At 44.8% G+C, this 18,558-nt stretch overlaps 1 protein-coding gene across 1 annotated transcript in view; it reads left to right on the forward strand.

Moving 5' to 3' along the window:
• Positions 1-1,250: 1,250 nt before the first annotated feature.
• The window catches only part of Pard3b (par-3 family cell polarity regulator beta), a 986,690-nt gene continuing 969,382 nt past the window's right edge, over positions 1,251-18,558 (forward strand). The window contains exon 1 of the mRNA XM_052749631.1: positions 1,251-1,852. Within this exon, the coding sequence (XP_052605591.1) occupies positions 1,733-1,852 (120 nt within the window). The 5' untranslated portion in view covers positions 1,251-1,732. The remainder of the gene's footprint in view (positions 1,853-18,558) is intronic.

An 18,558-nucleotide genomic window follows, 5' to 3' on the forward strand; every position in this document is an offset into this window, starting at 1 on the left:
AAGTTGACTCAGTTTATATGACCCTCTTTGTGGCCATTGACCTTATATAAGGTGCTTACACAGAACACAGCCAAAGTATATTAAATGTATAAAAGAGTTTACAATGATCAGAACTCCCAAATTCAGTAACTTAAGACTCCCATCATCCATACCATCTCAACCAATTCAAGTTCAGTTTAAGTTGACATCCCGGCAATTCGGGGAGAAAATGATGGATCTCTTGGGCGTCTTGTAGGGTGCACCGAACCGCTTTGAAAACTGCCAGGAGACAGTAGAGATTTAGTGAGGAGGACCTGTGTTCTTTTCACTATAGCAACCCATGGCCTGCTCAGTCTCCCATTGCTAATCTGCTTTTGTTTTTGAACCTTTCAGTGCTGGGGATCAAATCCAGGGCCTTACACCCTGGAGGGAAAAACTCTACCATAGAGCCACTCCCAGGGGCCGGAGCACCCTTCCTCTGCAAAGGTGTGTGTGGGGGGGGGGGGGCGGGGGGAGCATTTTCCTTCCAGCTCAAAGGAGCTGTTTATGTGAGAATTAAGGATACAGATGTTACTTGCCGATCTGCCCCGCCCCCACCCCCCATCCCTTGTGTTCAGGTGTTCAAGGATACACACCAGCGATATCATGAGTCAAGGGTGTTATTTCTTTTCCGAGTCAAACGCACAATGGGAGTCACCTTTCAATAGGAAAAATGTTTACTTTTACACACTATCATTTGGACTTTGGGTGTGATCTTTGGTGCAACATTGGGCGTCTGCACCATGTCCTTAAAGTTCCTTTCAGCTCAGCTCTCTTGGGGCTCCAGAGGTAGCTTCAAAGCTCTTCCCTCAGGCGGTCCCCACCTCTCCATTCCTGAAAGCTACCACTCTGGTTATTTTAGAAGGCGTGGCAAGAAGCACCTGCTCCGCAGCTCCCCTTGAACCTTGCTCCAACTCTCATTCTAAGGGAGTTGTTGGTTGCTCTGCCATTTCCTATCTCTTCCAAGTGTGCTTTATGAGATCCGGTTTCCATTCCCCTGTGGTCGCTCCCAGATCCCGTTACAATTCCCCCGGAGCTGCTCCGCGTGTAGGAGTGAGGGAGGGAGGGCGGGAGAGAACCAAGTGCTGGCACTAGGCTCCCCAAGGTTCAGTTACCCCGGGGTGGGTGGGTCCCGAGCCCGGTGCGAAGCGGGCGGAGGAGTGCTCTGTGACCCGGCAGCGCCGCGGCCCCTTTAAGAGCCGGGCCCAGGCTGGCCCGCGGGCCGCGGGGAGGGAGCCCAGTGCGCCGCGCGCGTCGGAGGAGTTGGGAGCCGGCGCAAAAGTTTCCTCCCAACTCCGGCCCCGCGCGCCGCCGCCGCCGCCCACTCCAGCCCGGGGCCTGGGGCCGGCCCTGCCACGGTCGCCAGGGCCACCGCCAGAGGCAGGGCCGGGGCCGGGCCGGGCGGCGCCCGCAGTTTCACTTTGGCGCGTGGAGCCTCCGCCGGCGCCCGGCCGACCCGCCGCGTCCCCGGGTCCGCTTGCTTCCCGCCCTCGGCCTCCCGTGGGGACGGCTGTCCCCGGTCCCCTCCCGCTCCCCCACCCCCGGGGGGTTGCAGCCGCGCGGGACCCGGCCCCGGAGCCACGCGCGGGACAGCGGCGTGTCCGCCCCACCGCCCTCCCCTCCCCACCCCCGACGGAGGGGCTGCGCCCGGGTAGAGGAGGGATCAGACACCTGTTCGGCCCCCGGCCCCGGCGCGCGGGAGCCCAGGGGCAGGATGAAAGTGACAGTGTGCTTCGGCAGGACCGGCATCGTGGTGCCCTGCAAGGACGGCCAGCTGCGCGTCCGCGAGCTCACCCAGCAGGCGCTGCAGCGCTACCTGAAGACCCGGGACCAGGTGAGGGGCGCTGCCGGGGGCGGGTGGCGGGAGAGCGGGGCGCGACAGTGCCGGGGCTCAGCAAGTGCCCTAGGCCACGCACCTGCCCGGCGCCCTGGACCAAGTGGCGCTCTTTATGGAACTCAGAGATCACCCCAGCGGTTGGGTGAGCGCTGCCTGCGGCCACAACTTTTGCAGGCTGGCTAATGCCAGGGACCCGAAGTAGCCCTGCCTCGCCACTCAGAGCCCTGGGAGGAATGGAGGCTCCCCCAATCCCTCACTTGGGGGTCCTTACACCTTGGCCATCTGAGGCCTACTTCCTAGTCCACACAGCCAGGCTGTTTTCTAAGACAGCACCAGGTGTTTGAGTAGCAGGGCACTGGGACCTCCTTGCAGGGGACCCTGTGATGTAAGCGGTGCTGCTCACCTGAAGTGTGATTTCTGACCCACTAAGTCCCGCCCCAGTGAGGCACCTTGGAGTTAGAGCGTTGATTGGCTCAAGAATCACCTCCAAAGTTAGAGAGCTATTGGCGCTTTGCTTTTGGAGTTCTCAGGATGGTGGTAGGTCACCCCGTGACCTGGGCAGGAGCTCAGGTGGGATGCTGCTTGCTTATCGTAGCTAGTGCACCAGGGTGTTTTCTGCTCACTTTCTATGAGCTATGGACTGAGTCGGGACCTGGGTTACTACCAAAATAAGAAGGATGACCCCACAGTTCTGCTGCCCAAGTTAGGAACAAGTGGAAGTCAAGAACTAACGTACAAAGTGGCAGGACTCGAACTCTTGTCAAGTGTCTGCGTGACGTATGGGGCTTCTCTGTTTTCTTCTGTGGAAACTTTATATGAATGCTCTGAAAAGCACCTTTAAATTTTTCAATTTTTTGTTTGTTTGTTTGTGAGACAGGGTTTCTCTGCTTTAACAGCCCTCGCTGCCCTGAAACACGATTTGTAGTTCAGGCTGGCCTGGAACTCACTAGATCCACCTGCCGCTGCCTCCTGAGTGCTAGGATTAAGGACATGCGTTACTACCACCAGGCTTAGGTTTGTTTTTGTTTTTTTTTTTCAATTTTTACATGGCCTGTCGTGTACGTTTCAACGACGTCTCAAACAGATAAGCCACAAACTCTTGTTTTAGGAGACAATAATTCTTTTAATATTTGTTTGCATAATATTGCAAACTACAGTCAACAAGTTGGTCCATCTTGAGATGAAAAATTAATTTTCATTTATTTTGATGTCATCGGTCATCCAAAGTACAGAAATCATTTTTTTCCAAGTACATAGTTTTAAAATGAAAATTATACATATTTATTTAATGTGTTTATGGAGGGTGCACATATACCGTTGTGCATGTGTGGAGGTCGAGAGAACTTGCCCAGCTTGGTTCCCTCCTCCTGTGTGGATGGGGATCAGCATAGGCCTTCAAGCTCAGTGGTCAGAGCCCCACTCTCTGACTCATCTCGCCTCCCCCAAGAATTTCATTTAGAGATTAAAGGAATACGTATAATTTCTGTGCTTCCCCTAAGAATTGGTGTACAGAAGACAGACATCTGATGGATACATGCACATATTGTTCTGAATGGTCAAGAATTGGAGACCAGAGGCTAGAGAGCTGGCTGAGCAATTGGGAGTGCATACTGTCTATGTAGAGGACCAGAGTACAGTTGCCAGCACCCATATTTGATGGCTCACGACTATCTGTAAATCTGCACTCATGTGTGTGTGTGTGTGTACACCACCACCCCCTGCCCCATATACACTCAAAGGAATTGGAAGAGAACAGAGTGAAAAGCCTTAAAAAGTCACCTACAGTCCCTAACACTGTATTCTTTACCATAGAATTGAAGCAGCAGAAAAGTTTAATGGGCGTGTAAAGCGGTGTATGATTCTAACCCATTGAGGGTTTTGTTTTGTTTGACTTTGTGCTGTTGCTGCATCGGTGTACCGTTTGTATCACGTAATTCGGTTAAGAATTGAGATTTGACCAAGTAAACGATTATCTTTGAAATCATATTTCACTGGCTTTTGAAAATTGACTAAGGTTAGCAGTAACAATGTAATCTACACAGATTATTAAAGTTGATTTCATGGAAGAATTGTTTACTGAGGTGATAAATTTATCATGATAAAAATAAGGTATGTCCTCAAATCTTATACATTTAGAAGTGTACTATAAATTTAGACATATATTGTCCAGAGGTAAGCTACAAGCGTGTAAATAATCATTACAAAATAACCACTGATCTTTAATGGATTGTAGTTAGATCTTCAAAGGTGTTAAAAAGCTAGGGCTACTCTGAACTGGAAGCATAATTTATATCACAGAACTCAATGTAACTGCATCGATCAGGTTACAGTTATTACCAGACATTCCATTTTTCTATGTTTGCATTTGTATATTAGTGAATGTGACATTTAAAGGTCACCCAAAGCTTATGAAATCTCTCTTTCATTTTGAATTTTAAAATTTCAATTTATGTGGAAAATGATGTTTTCCCCTTCCCTAAATATTCTTCTCCTCTACTTTCATTTTAGGGATATTATAAGCATAAGACTTAACTAATAATTAGTGTTCCTAATGTAACTTGAAATGTCATGAAATACTCTAAAAAAATCCCATGCTTTATTCCATTGAATTAAAAAAAAAATAATGGAGGAAGACCAGAAATGTCAAAATTCAATTTGTACAACTTGGAATGAATTCACTTTCTATAAACCAGGCAGAGAGATTCAAAAGGCTTGTTTTTCTGGATAGCAAACCCTGTGCCCAATAATAATGATAGCTAACAGGTACTATGCTTACTCTGTGTTAGGAGCTTCCCATGTGCCATGTGACTTCTCTCTCACAACATCAAGAGTTAGATTTCCCTATTTTACCAATTGATATGCATGGTATAGAGATTATTAGTGAATTGTAGCATTGTGCTTGAACCCGGGGACTGTGTTTTTTTGGTCCTTGCTCTTAGCCATTAACCACATAGCCTCCTTCCTACATTGCTGTCTTTTTCAGTTTGTTTTCAAAGACTTTCTTTGTTAGCGGCAATAACAACACATGAAGATAGCATCATTCTGTTTTCTGTATACAGCAGGAGGTTTCATGCATGTTAACGGAGTGCTGTACCATTGAGCTATCCCTAGCTGCAGCCTGGTAGTCACATTCCTCTTCGCTGTATCTTTTACGATACGAGTGCACGTGTTATAGGGAGAAGTTCCATTTCCAAAGCAAATACTGCTGCAGAGCATCTCTGAAAGATGTTCCTCAGCCTAATGATAAACAAGCCAAAAACTGGGTAAGCTACTTCACACGTGGGAGATGCAGTGAGACAGAAACTTGGTGGGAACATGAACGTAAGATATCTGTTTCCCCCAGAGTCCTGAAGGATCAAGATTGGAGAAAAGTTTCAAGAGTGAGGATGGAAGTTGTCATTTTGAAGGGCTAAAGGGTGAGGGAATCCCAAGGAGGCCCTTCTAGATTTTGTACCCAGCCTTAGAGAAGGGACACCACCCGCTGAGCATAAGCAAAGAGCCAGAATTTGTGGTATGTTGGAACCAGCTGAGTCAACATAAGATAAGGCTAGAAGTAGGTGAGATGCTGGAGAAACAGGAGGAGCTTTGGGGAAGGCTTTAATTATGCTCTGAACTCAGAGACTTGGAATTGCCCATTTCTATTGGATGAATTCAACTTGGAAGGTGAGTTGATGGAAGGGCTAGAATTATGGGGTTCTTATCTTTGGATCCTGGTACTATATCAGTGTCTTGGGCACTAAATCCAATTTAGTGAAGTAGTTAGTAAAGGTGATTGTCTCCTTAAGCAGTCAAGGTGTGGATCACTGAGTAATTAGTTAAATTTATCATCAAAATTACATGTCACAGGTGAATGGATAATTGAACCGTATCCTGCAGGGCTGTCAACTCTGGCTGAGTATCACCTCTGACTTTGACATTTAGCATTTCAAACAGTACATGTGCCTGAATCCCTTTTGTCAAGATTTTGATCAAGTGAGTATGGTGTGGACCTTGGGCACAGGTATATGAAGAGCACTCCACAGATTCCAGTGCCCAACCAGGTCAATGACTAATCTATCACTAATCTCTTGGTATTGGTGAAATTAACTTGATTGTTAAACTTGTTTGATGGCAGACACTGTGTTACAGATGTCTACAGATAAACTTTAATTATGGCCAGGCAACTTTTCTTCTCTTTCCACCCAGAATCAATTCTAATAGAAGGCACTCAAGTTATTTATTACTCTGAACATATATGCATATACTTGATGAGTTGAATGAATTGAAGTCTAGAAAATAGAAAAGGCAGGGAAAGTAGTGTGTTGGGAGTTGAATGAAATAGTTGGATACTGGGCATGATGGGATTTTTTTTAAAGTTGACATATAAATCTCACTGCATATATGAGTAACCTTGTAAGTCAAGGAAACTTCAGTAGGTTTTTTCAAAATGAATTTTCTTTTTCTGTATGTAGACATCTTGAATAATTTGTTCTCCAAGTTAACATTTTTCTCAGAGCTAGAAATAGGTAAGAGTAACTTCATCTTCTGATTACTTGTGGCATCAGGATCTAAATGAATCTATACAATAATGAGATCTGCAGTGACACTGTGTGACCAGCCTAGAGGAATAGCTAGAACTCTTGAATTTCTGAACTTTTCAGCCTTTGGTGCCCTTTGGCCTGAGTTGATCTTGTGGTTCTTGGATACACAGATTAGTCTCAGCCTGAATTTGTAAAGCACTCTTCGGTTTGCTGGGTCTGATTTACCTGTGGCCTTTAACTTCTGTTCGGTTCTCTACTTCTCAAACCTGCAGACTGGGTGCTCTTGAAGCTGAGTCATCGTCAGCAAGGCACTGCTCTAATTTAGTTGGGGTCCTGCCATTGGGCTGTGGCAGGTCTTCTTAGAGTTCTCTTTGCTTATTGTGTGAGAGTTTTGAGAGTTCATGTACAATTCCAGATTTCTGTCTTCTGTCGGGAAAAACCAATAGGAGTCCTGAAACACTGGGCTTTGCTTTCCCACATGGTGGCCACTAGCACTCAGACACCCTGTTCTCTGTAGAAGGAGTTACTAATGCTCCACTTTCCGTTATCACCTAGCCAATTGTAAGGCTCAGTCGTTATTGTCATGCTTAACTTTTTCTCTTTATTTTTGTTAGTTTAAACATTTGTACTATATTTTAACTTATTGTGTATCCACACATGTATGTGTGTGCCTGGGTGCACATGTGCCATGGTGTGTGTGTGTGTAAGTCAGGAGACAACACTCAGGCATTGGTTCTCACCTTCCATCATGTAGGTCCCAGGAATTGAACTGAGATAGTCGGGCTTGGTGGCAAGCACCTCTGTCTGGTGAGCCGTCTCACTGTTCCCCTTTTTATTTTCTTATTGGTCACTTAATGCATTGCTGCCGTTTGCCTGAGCCGCTGACAGGCATGTGGGTTTTGCCCGTGGGTCTTCTCTTCTTCAACCCTCTTCTTCTTCCTCCATCCCCATATCTTTTTCTCTGTTTCCTCTTCTCTCCCAACACACACGCATGTATGTATGCACACATGCACTCTCTGTCTCTCTCTCTCTCTCTCTCTCTCTCTCTCTCTCTCTCTCTCTCTCTCACACACACACACACACACACACACACACACACACACACACACACACACCCCTTCTATGATTAATCCAGAGCCTTCCCCATAGGGCGTATCGATTGGGCTCTGGTTCACCACTCGGTTTACTAGTGTTCATCTAATAACCATGTGTGTGACTGGGAGCCACACCCCCAGTTTGGAGCACCCAGTGCTGAGCTCAGAAGGCTTAAGCAGTGAAGTATTCATTCCCCAGGATTCCTGTGCCATACATCCCCTCTGAGGAACTTGGGCAAATGGTAATGTTGTCAGATTATTATGAGGATGTTTTCTGAAGGGACTGATAGTTAACATTATCCCAGAAATCTGGTGGCAATCAGAGCTTCTGGCTTTCCTTGGAAAGTCTAAAGCAGGAAAGTCCAATAGAGATTCTTGGGGTGGTGGATGCTGTATATTTGTGTCTAATGGGTTTTTATAGGGCCACATATCTACAAAATACTTGCAGTGTAGTTAGTGCAACCAAGGAACTGAATTTTAAATTTTGGTCAGCATTCAGTAGCCTCTCGTGGCCTACTTGAATGGATGGCTAAGGTTCCATGTTCCTCTGATGTTTTCCCTGTGCTCTGAAGTACACCGTTTGAAGCTCAGAATGCTACCATCCATGCTTTGCCGTCCTTACAGATATTGCTGCTCCGTTCTGGTGAGAATTTTACCATTAGGAAGGATCTTCACTTACTTTGGGTATTCAGAGGTGGTCGAGATAGTTTTAAAATTTAAATCTTCCATGCAGGCACTAAATAAATGCCTGCTTGTTTGAAGAGAAAGTCAAGGACTGCCTCTGTGTATCTTTGGTGCACCAGCCTGAAGATGTGCATCCTCTATTTTGGGTAACAGGTAAAAGGGGGACAGTAAGAAGTAGTGAACACAACATCTGGATCATTTTCACCGAAAGTTAGATGCTTCCTGACTGCTAAAAGCATTGGATGTTTTAAGCACACATTTCCTTCCCATATCCCATATTCTTCTACTCTCTACCTTACTGCCTGTTCTCCACCTCTTTTCCTACCCCCTTCTCCCTGTTAGCCTTAGTTTGCTGCAGGACTCAGCTAGTACTCCTCCTATCTCCCTGCTTATCCCCATGATGAGGTGTTCCAGACCCATGGCTCCAGCCTCACCCTCTCTCCTGAACTCCTAAATCCATGTGTAGTTGCCCCCTGCATGCTTTTCGCTTGGATGTCAAGTGTTATCACACACTGAAAGCATGCTGCAGGCTGAATTCCTGATTTCCTGTTCATGTTTGTTTCCTGTAGCCTAAGCCAGTTGTTAAAGGGCCATGCCATCTTTCTAGCTATGCCAGTCAGGAACTGTCTTCCTCAGTGGTTCCTAGTGACCCATAGCCAACCTGCAAGTTCTGTTGACTCTGGCATCATAGAATATTCAGAATCTGATCTCCCTTCTCCATCTTTCTTTTAGCACACTGGTACTTGCTTTATATTTTTATTTGTGTGTGTATGTGTGTGTGTGTGTGTGGGTGGGTGGGTGGGTGTGTGTGCGCGCGCGCGCGCGTGCGCACATGCATTTTATCAGGATCTGTCCACTTTATCTTTTGAGATAAGGCCTCTCTTGGAATCTGGGGCTTGCTGGTCAGGCTAGGCCAGCTGACCAATGAGCTTCCTGTCTCTGCCCTTTCTGCACTGACATTACAAACAGACATCACCATATGTAGCTTTTTATGTGGGTGATGGGGACCAAACCCTGATTCTCTTGCTCGTGTGGGGAGCACTTCACCAGCTGCGTTATACTCCAGCTCCTTGTTTTTATTTTCCCTGCTTTTGCTGACTGTGTCACTACTGGAGTGCCTTCTTCACTCCTTTTGGGTTTTCTAGACAGAGTTTCTCTGTGTAGCTCTGGCTGTCCTGGATCTCACTCTGTAGACCAGGCTGGCCTAGAACTCACAGAAATCCACCTGCCTCTGCCTCCCGAATGCTGGGACTAAAGGCACCTTCTTCATTCTTAAGCTAAGGTGATCACTTATAGTTTTTTTTCAGATTGTGCCATTTTTCTAGTCAAGTTTCCATGTCTCTCAGTCCTTATGGTGCTATATGACCTGGATACCAATGCAGAAGAAAGCTGCTCGCACAGCAGGTGTGAGATTGCTATCCTCAGAAAGACTTGCTTGCAAAGCTGTCCCTTGGCTGACATCTAGGCTCTTAGATTTATGGAGGGTTCCCAACCATTTCCAACAAAAATGGCTTCCTGCCCAAGATTGTGTAAAATCCATGGCTTGTGCAGAATGCCTGGTCTTTAATTTTTTAAGTGGGGTATGTGTGTGCTGGAATTTTTATGTATGTTAAACAGAGTGTGTCTTTATGACTAGCCTTCAACAGAGCCTTGAGTAATAGGCTTCATTAGTAGCCAGCCCTTCATACATGTGTGGTCAGAACTCATTACTGAAGAAATTAGGCACATCATCTCCAGGAAGATCTTTGCAGGTTGCCCCTAGGCTCCTCCTGACTTCCTACCCATATACTTTTTTCTTTTGATAATTTTGCTCTGTGTTCTTCACTAACAAATTACAAGCATTTTCATGACAATATGTGGAGTCCAAGTCCTCTCGGTGAATCACGGAACCAGGATGTGCTGTGGACTCTGACACATAATCTTGTACTTCTCCTTCACCATCCTTTCTCCCCCATTCATCTCTTGCTCTGCCCCAGCTACACAGATCTCTTAGCGTACTATCAAGCATTCCAGACAGACTTGCACCTCAGGTGCTGCTTTTTCCAAAATATTTTCTCCTGGTTATATATCTGTCTATTTCTCTATGCTCTCTATCTTACATGGTCATTTTCTTCTCCTGAAAGCCTTCTTGACTCTCCCATTCATAACAATAGCCCCTCCAACCCCTCTCTCTCACTTTTCCTTTGGGTCTATACAAAGAACTCATTTATTCCTATCATTCTATTTAACCAAGTGTATTATCCACTTGTAATGGAATATTCAGTGTAACAAATAAAGATCATTGTCTATTGTATTCATTGCTGACTCCCTATCTCCTAGAAGAATGCCAGGTACATAGCAGGCTGTTTATAAATTTTATTTTATTTATTCTTTTATCATGTATCCATTGTTATCCACTGCAGTTACCTCCTGCCTTACTGCTAACACCCCAATACTCCAAAACATAATTTGGAAGATTAAGAATCTGGACCAAGCACACAACAAAGTTTTAGTGTGACTGTTCTCCAGGTCTTGGATATTCAGAATTGTGTCTTCATTCATGTAGCTAATTGCTTCATCTAAGAGGACTGACTAGCTGGCTGCATCACCTGCCTGGCTACACATGTCTGGTGCCCGCTGAGTTTCTTGGTTGGTTGGTTTGCTTTCTGTGCAGTTATTCTTAGGACCTGATTTTTCTCACAAGTTTCTTTTCATGATCTATATAGCAAAATGGCAACTCAAGGCTATAAAGAAAACAAAAGCTGGAAGCAGTAGGGTATTCATAAAGCTTAGGCCTTTGATAGGCATAGTCTTACTTCTGTAATCCATTAGTAATGCAAACCATAGGTCCAGGCACAAATCAAGAGAGAGAATTGCACCAGAAGCTAAATACTAGCACCCATGGTCCGTCAGACTGTTGTCACACCATATGATTATGGAGATGTGAAGGTCAAGAATGAGTCAGTTTGCAGCAAGGTTTGTCTGCTGAGAAGCAATGTAGTTAAGGGTTGCTCATCAAAAGGAAGGTATCGAAGCTGCTTGGAACAATGATGAACATTCGAAGTGGAGGCAGCAAAGTGGTCCAGGGAGTTACATAACGGGGAGGGGAGGAGGCCAGGGAAGAAGTTCATTGTACAAACTAACTTGGCCCAGGTTGTGAAAGACTTTGGGGACTGTCCTGAGGGATTTCTAATGCTTTCAATTATCATCTATATTAGAAATTCATTCATATTTTACTCAATCTGATCAGTCTAAAATATTTATATGAACTTAAATTATGGACTGTGCTGCTTCATTTTGACTGTGGACTCCACACACTGTAGAATCACATGGAAAGTCTTAGTCGAAGTGGCTTATGTAGATTAGGTTAGCCTTTGGCCTATCTGTGGGGAATCATCTGGATTATGTTAATTGAGGTGGGAAGAACTGTCCATCTGTGGGAGGTACCATTTTCTCAGCAAGGTATCCTGAGTTGAGTCCAGGCATGCATGCATTAATTCATTGCTCTCTACACTTGACTGTGGATGTAAGTAATGTGATTAGCTGCTTCAAGTTCATCCATCTTGACTTCTCTGCAATGATAGTCTGTAACTTGGACTTGGGAGCCAAATAAACACTTTATTCCTCACACTGTTTTGTCAGGATTTTTTTTTAATTGCAGAAACAGGAAATGAAACAGAAACAGGGCCTTCCAGATAATTAGATAATGAATTAAGTATCTACGTTAAGTGTACATCATCCAGTTTGTTACGTAGATTTTCACACTTTCTTTAGCTAAGCTATTCTCAATAAGGCCATCAAGATCTGGTAGCTGAAACTCATGGTAATTTAGTTCCTATTGATGAGGCCGTACCCTTTCAGATTCTACCTGAATTGTCTAAGATTTTGAAAATTTCTGTTTTCAGCCTTCATAGATGCCCCCTACCTCACCTACTTGTGTGCTGGTGCCCAACAAGTCTTGTTCTCCTCTCCTGTATGCCATTACTTCACCCGATCACAAATATACGCTCTTTCTCTGAGGTTATATTAGACTGAACATCTTCCTGCTGCTAGACTTTGGCGAGTGTCCCACTGTAGCTGAAAGGTTTCTCCGGTCCTGCCTGGCCCCATGGTTCCTCAGCCACTTATAAAATAATCATTCAGAGGCTTAATGTTAATTACCAATTGTATGGCCTATGGCAGGCTTCTTGCTAACTAGTTCTTATAACTTAACCCATTTTTATTAATCTATAAGTTGCCACAAGGCCATGGCATTACTGGTCCGCTGGCATCTTGCTGCTCCTTGGGCAGCGGCTGGTGTCTCTCCCGCCTCTGCCTTTCTTTTTCCTGTCTCTCTCTTGTATTTCCTGCCTGGCTATAATTTGACTCACCATAGGCCAGAGCAGCTTTTTTCTTTCTTTTTCTTTTCATATTCATTTATTTGTTTATTTATTTATTTTTCTATTATCAGCTTGATACAGTACAAATTCTTATCCTAATAGTGAAATGTTTCACTGAGGCTTGCCCAGTGATTGAGTAAGACCAAAACTTATTATAAGCCACAGTCATCCTAGGGTCCCCCCTGCTATATAGCCTCCCTGGTTCTGCAGAGCAGCTTCTTTATTAACCAGTCAGAGCACCACATATTCACAGCATACAGAAATACCTCACACATACAGTAGAGTCCATCCTCTTCTCTGTGACTCTGCCGGCCGCCATTCTCTTTTATCCCGCTGCTCTAAACATGGCTCCATAACTCCCCTGTTTGGACTCTTGAGAAACCTGGACATTCTTCACTTCACGTTGAATTCTGCTCCTTCATCTCACATCACATGCTAATTGATTACCACGCTCCTTTGATGTTTAGAAGTGTGCCTCTTGGATTTGCTTTCTTTTCCACCCCAAAGCCACACACCATTTTGCATTCATTATAACAAGCCATCAACCGTCCTCTCTATTTGTCCCTGCTCCTGACCCCTCTAATCATTCTCTACCAAGGACCCTACAGTACTAAGTTAACGACCCCAGCAGGACTGTCAACAGTACTGAAATGGTTCTCTACTGTTGGGTGAAAACCCCCAACTTTGCTTCCCTGTTCAGGGCCTTTATCCCTTTACCACTTTTAAATTATTAAATGCTACTAAATGCAGTTAAGTAGTACTTGAGGCTTTCCAACACTATGGATAAATACTGCCCATCCTGAAGGGTAGGGTGTGTCTCCAGCCTCCTTTTTTCTAGGACCCCCTCCTGCCACTTTCCTCTTGACTGTCACAAGTCTGAGTTTCCAGAACTTTCCATGTTTATTATTTAATTTAGTAAAACATCTTACATTACACTTCTTATTAGTCATGGGCTGCCAAGAAATGGAAAAAAAAAAAAATCCCAGAACCACAGCAGGTTATCTCCTCAGGGATTTCCTTCCTAGGTGAAAGTTGTGGGTGCTGACCCATATAATCCCCTACTTCTGGCTTCTTTCATCTTCAGAGTTCCCCACAGATCCTCCACCTTGTGTTGAGTGATGAAACAGTATCTGGAAACATTTTTGGAGGCTTGAGGTTGGCTTTGTAGTAGCAGACCCCACTTCTGCTGGTGAAATTTGCCACGTGCCCTAAGTAATCATGGGGGACAATCCTGTACCTGGCTACAGTTGAGTAGTTAGGCTGGCTGTGCCACATGCTGTAATCTGTTTGTTTTTCATACTCCCCCGTGAGCTAGACAAGAGCAAGGAGTGTGTCTTGTTTATTTAACTGTCCCTGTTTAGCACAGTGCCCGATACACAGAATGGATACTAAAAATGCCTGCTAAATTATACCAACTTTTACATTTCTTTCTTTTGTAAAAGTAAGGGTGACCTTGTCATCAGCCCAGTGTTTATAAGTTTGAAATTGTTCTATGTGGTTGGATTTTTTCCTCAAGTCTAAATGCAACTTTTCTCTTGATTATCTTTAAATGCCTCGTCATAGCGGCATTTGCTGCAGGCGGGCGTTTAGTGGTCCATTATATCTGCCACGCTGATTGTCTTAAATAACAGCTTCACATTCTGACAGGTTGACTCACTTCTCCGATTTTTGAGACTGAGTGCTCTGCAGTTCTGATTTTCAGTGAAGCAACACCATAACGATTTTTCTTCACAGAGACAGGTGCAATGCAATCTCTTATATTTGAGCAATGTTTGATTTTCAGTATTGTATCCATTAATTTCATGTTGATTTTTTTAAAATGATGCTGAATTCCATCAGCTTTGATGGTTTATCTTTAACAGGCATGCTATCTGTGCCTTGGGGGGGTTGCTGAAATTAGGCCTGTCTCCTGTTGCTGGCCTCGGCCAGCTTTCTGATTGCGGGACTCTCACATTGTAATGCACTGCGATGCAATTGCAGGATATCAGGAGACAGGCTGGTTAAAAAGGGTTTCCTCTCAGTTTGGCCCCTATCAGATTCAGTGCCAAGTATTGCCCAGATAAGAAAGGCCTATGTTGCTCCTGGTTTTTGCCTCCAGATGAGGGTATTAAACTCCCATGGTGGTCCTGGAGCCAACTTGGTGTGGAAGCCCACAACAGAAGGATGTCCTCAACTCTTGGTTCATTTCTCAGCAAGAATAGAGAGTCAGTCAGAGCTGTTTCACTGCCTGGTTGGGAGTGGAAACGAAAGGCTTATGGGGAATTCCAGTCACAGCCTTCTGGTGCCTTTATTGGCATGACATAAATAATGGCATTATTCTTTCATAATAAAAGCATGAACCCTGGAAATGGTGACCTCTAAACATAGATAGGAGTTGGCCTGTTTCTTCAGAGGAGTGAAGTGTTGTGGGGTGCCTACCTTTAGAACCAAGGGCAATAACTGCTGTCTCTTAAGCCTGTATTGTTTGAAAGGTGTGTATTCATGAGGTCTCTGTTGGATCTCCACACCGAAGACACTCAGTTGTCTATGGTAGTAGTAGTCTTATAGCACCCCAAAAGTCAGCTTGGTGACTTAGAGAAGACAAGAGAGAGAACTAAGTTGGGCCACACAAAATATTGTATGCTTGAGATATAGGTTGATAGAAGCCCTGGAAAATTAGTGGAAAGAAAGACCAGACCCAGGAGTGTAACGAAAAGTGCTCTGTATGATATAGGGACTGGGGCGTGGGGTGGGCAGAGGGAACTTGGCTCTGGGCGAAGGAGGTAGGGAGTTGAGCACCTTTTATTCTGTGAGCCAGGGGACTCGGAGGGATGGATGGATGCTTGAACAGGGGAGCAAACTGAGAAGATCACAGTGGTAGCCTGGCTCTCTCTCAGGTGGCTGTTATTTGTTTTGAAATGGGTGTCACTGTAACCTAGGCAGGCCTTGAACTCATGGCAATCCTCTTGCCTCAGCCTCCTGAGTGTTGAGACTACAAGTATGTGTTACATCTTGCTGAGGTAGGGATTTGGTTTTTTTTTGGGGGGTGGGGAGAAGCAGGAAAAAAGAGGGCATTTTCCGAGGGTGCTTGTCTGAGGGAGTAGTAAGGAACAGGGCTGTGCACAGGCAGGTGTCCTCTGCCGTGACAAGCTAAAGAGGCGGAGGAGTCAAGGAAGCCTTCTGGGCTGAGTGGCGGTCTGATTGACTTACCTTTCTGTACTGCTAGCTCCCTCTGCCCATGACACTGCGTGGGGAGAGACTGGTCTGGCCACAGGAGTGGAGCTGAGGCTCATGGGGCAGAGGAAGTGTGGAGCTCGCTGTATGTGGTCAGGGCAGCATGGGTGGACCTGGAGAGGAAGCAGTGTGAGCTTCACACACTTGGGATTCAAAGACTTTCAGTGTGTGCACCTACGCTGTAACCCCTGCGACTGGAGGCACACAGATAAGGAAGACGTGGTTGTGCCCTTAAAGAGCCCCCTTTGTTCGGGGAGGGGAGAAGACGAAGGGGTCAAGAGAGCCAGGCTGCGATCGTAAATCATGGACACATAAAAATGCCAGGCTTTTGTACTTCTGTTTAGTACTGTATTAGAGCTTTGCTTCAAGGTGGAGATTTGAGTATAGACGTGGGAAGAAAGCAAGGTGGTGTCCAAAAACGAAAGGTATTAGACTAAGTTAGCGAAGGTGTCAACTCTATTGGTGGCCTTTAGACTCTTGGAAGTTTCACTGACTGGAAAGCCCAATCTCTACTCTTCTTCAATCCTGTCTGCAGCCCAGGGGCTCCTCTGACTTTTTACTGGGGTCAGCTATTGAAGAGGATCCAGCAAGGGACTAGAAGGCAGGAGGCACCCTCCCTGCCAGGTCACTGGGGATGGGCCTCTCTTTTCTTAAAGGCCATAGCTCATGTCAGGCAGCTCACCCACAGCCTGCCCACTCAGTATCAGCTGCTTTCCTGGATGCCCTTGGCTCCTAGACCACCGCAAGGGCTCACCACTATTCTGCACACTACCCCTTGATGATTTCGGAGATCTCGGGCAAACCTTTGTAAATTATTTCTTTGGTAAACTCCTAAGTGCCTAGTTTGAACAAGCCATATGTTTCCTGCCAGGATTTGGACAGAGGATCACAGTGAGAAACAATGTTTTCCTTTAAGACTAGCACTCACACTATCTACGCCCACACGAGACAAAGGCTTATGAAAGAATGCATTCCTTACTATAAATGATACTGTCTGGATTTTATTCTGGTTTTTTGTTTGCTTGTTTTACTTAAACAGGAAGGTAGTTGGGGCATATTAATTGATTCCGCTGCCTATGAATTGAATGCCAGTAGATTCTTGATGTTTAGGAACATTGAGTGGACCATCAGGCTGGCACCCTAGAAATCCCCATAGCTCTAAGTTCTAAAATTGTTTATAGATTAAATTGTTGTGCTGGAGTTAAATTCTTAAAATGAAGTGTTGAAATGATTTTTTCCGTGGATTATGATGCCAATCCCTTATATTTAATAAAGATAAGATCTGGGTCCCATGACTAACAAAGTGCCAGCACATGAGCAATGAACCATCTTAACCAGCATCCGTGTGACTTGATAAACTCCTGGAGACATTGAGTTCTACCTCTCATCTCGATTTCTTTTGTGACACAGTAATTGTATTGGTAACTTTAAATGTTAGGTCCGGATTACTTCTCTTTGTAGCTGAGAGTCGAGGAAATCTGAGCTAGGTAAATAATCCTTGTCTTCATTTATAGACACACTGGGAGAGATTCAGTGGGCTTGAGTTTTGACAGCAGTATTTGATCAGAAACACTTTCCCAGAACCTTAAAAATGAGATGGAACTAAAGTTCAGAAATTGCTAGTAAAAAAAAATTAGGGAGAATTACTATAGCTAGATTTGTGTTTCATATTTCTCTCTTTGTTCTAGTTTATCTTCTGGTAAAGAAGGGCCATTTGGAAATGGGGCCATGGAGAGTGAGGGGTGCTTCATTCTGTTACTGTGCTCATTTCTTAGGGTGTCCATGACAAGCTACAGCAGGCCAGGTGCCTTCAAACAAAATAAATTTATTTTCATGCAATTCTGGAGGCTCACAGTTCAAAATCAAAGTGTTAGAGGGGTGCTGTCTGCTCAGTGCCTCCAGACAAGGGTCTTTTCTGGCTGCTTCCACCTCCAGTGAGCCCTGATATTCCATCATTACATGCCATCTTCTCTGTGTCCTTCTGTCTGTCCTCTTCTTGTGCCAGTAGTGTTGTTTTAGAGCCCACCATAATGACCATCTCTTGAGTTCTATCTTTATAGGCCCTGTTTCTAAATCACATCATATTTGTGGGAACTAGGCCTTAGCACCTCATCATATCCTTTTGGGGAAGGACACAATCCATCCTGAGACAGTTGCAGTGTGATTCACTGCACTATTTTGTCTACAGATAACCTATTTTCTATTTTCATGGGAACTGAGGGTCTTAGGATCTGATACCACTTCTGCTGCTACTAGACTTTGACATCTGTGCCTCTCTGGGTGACCCATTAAAGACTCACGTGTGTCTAATATTTGTCTCCTCCTTATTGCCCATGTGATATCTGCTTCATCAAGTGTTGATCAGAAGCTCAGTGGCTATATGCTCTGCCGTTCTCTTCAGCCTGCGGAGGTGACAGTGGGTGTTTTGGGTACCTCTCATGTGACACATAAAGTCCAACTCCTTCACAGTGTCACTATCATGTATTCATGTGACAAGAAAGCACAAGCTAGCACTAATTGAGTTCCCTTGGTGCTCAGAGTAGGCTGGAATAGCCAAATGTGAAAACTGGATACAATCGAGATAGACGGAGTGTGTCTTGTGACAGAGACAAAAGGAAAGAGGAGTGCTGCTGTGATCCTCAGACTCTTGATCCTGATATCCTGTTACACCCACGAAGAGCATTTATGTGAAATATTTCACTTTATAGGTAGAAATCAAGACAAATTAAAATGACTCCATTATAAGCCCAAATTTCTTGTTTTTTTATAAACATAAGTGTCAGAAATTAAAAAAAAACGTAAGAAGCATGCCATGAGGTAACATTTGTCAGTCT

Source organism: Peromyscus californicus, unplaced genomic scaffold (genome assembly GCF_007827085.1).
Source record: "Peromyscus californicus insignis strain IS unplaced genomic scaffold, ASM782708v3 Scaffold_21__1_contigs__length_65335640, whole genome shotgun sequence".
Taxonomy (NCBI): Eukaryota; Metazoa; Chordata; class Mammalia; order Rodentia; family Cricetidae; genus Peromyscus; species Peromyscus californicus.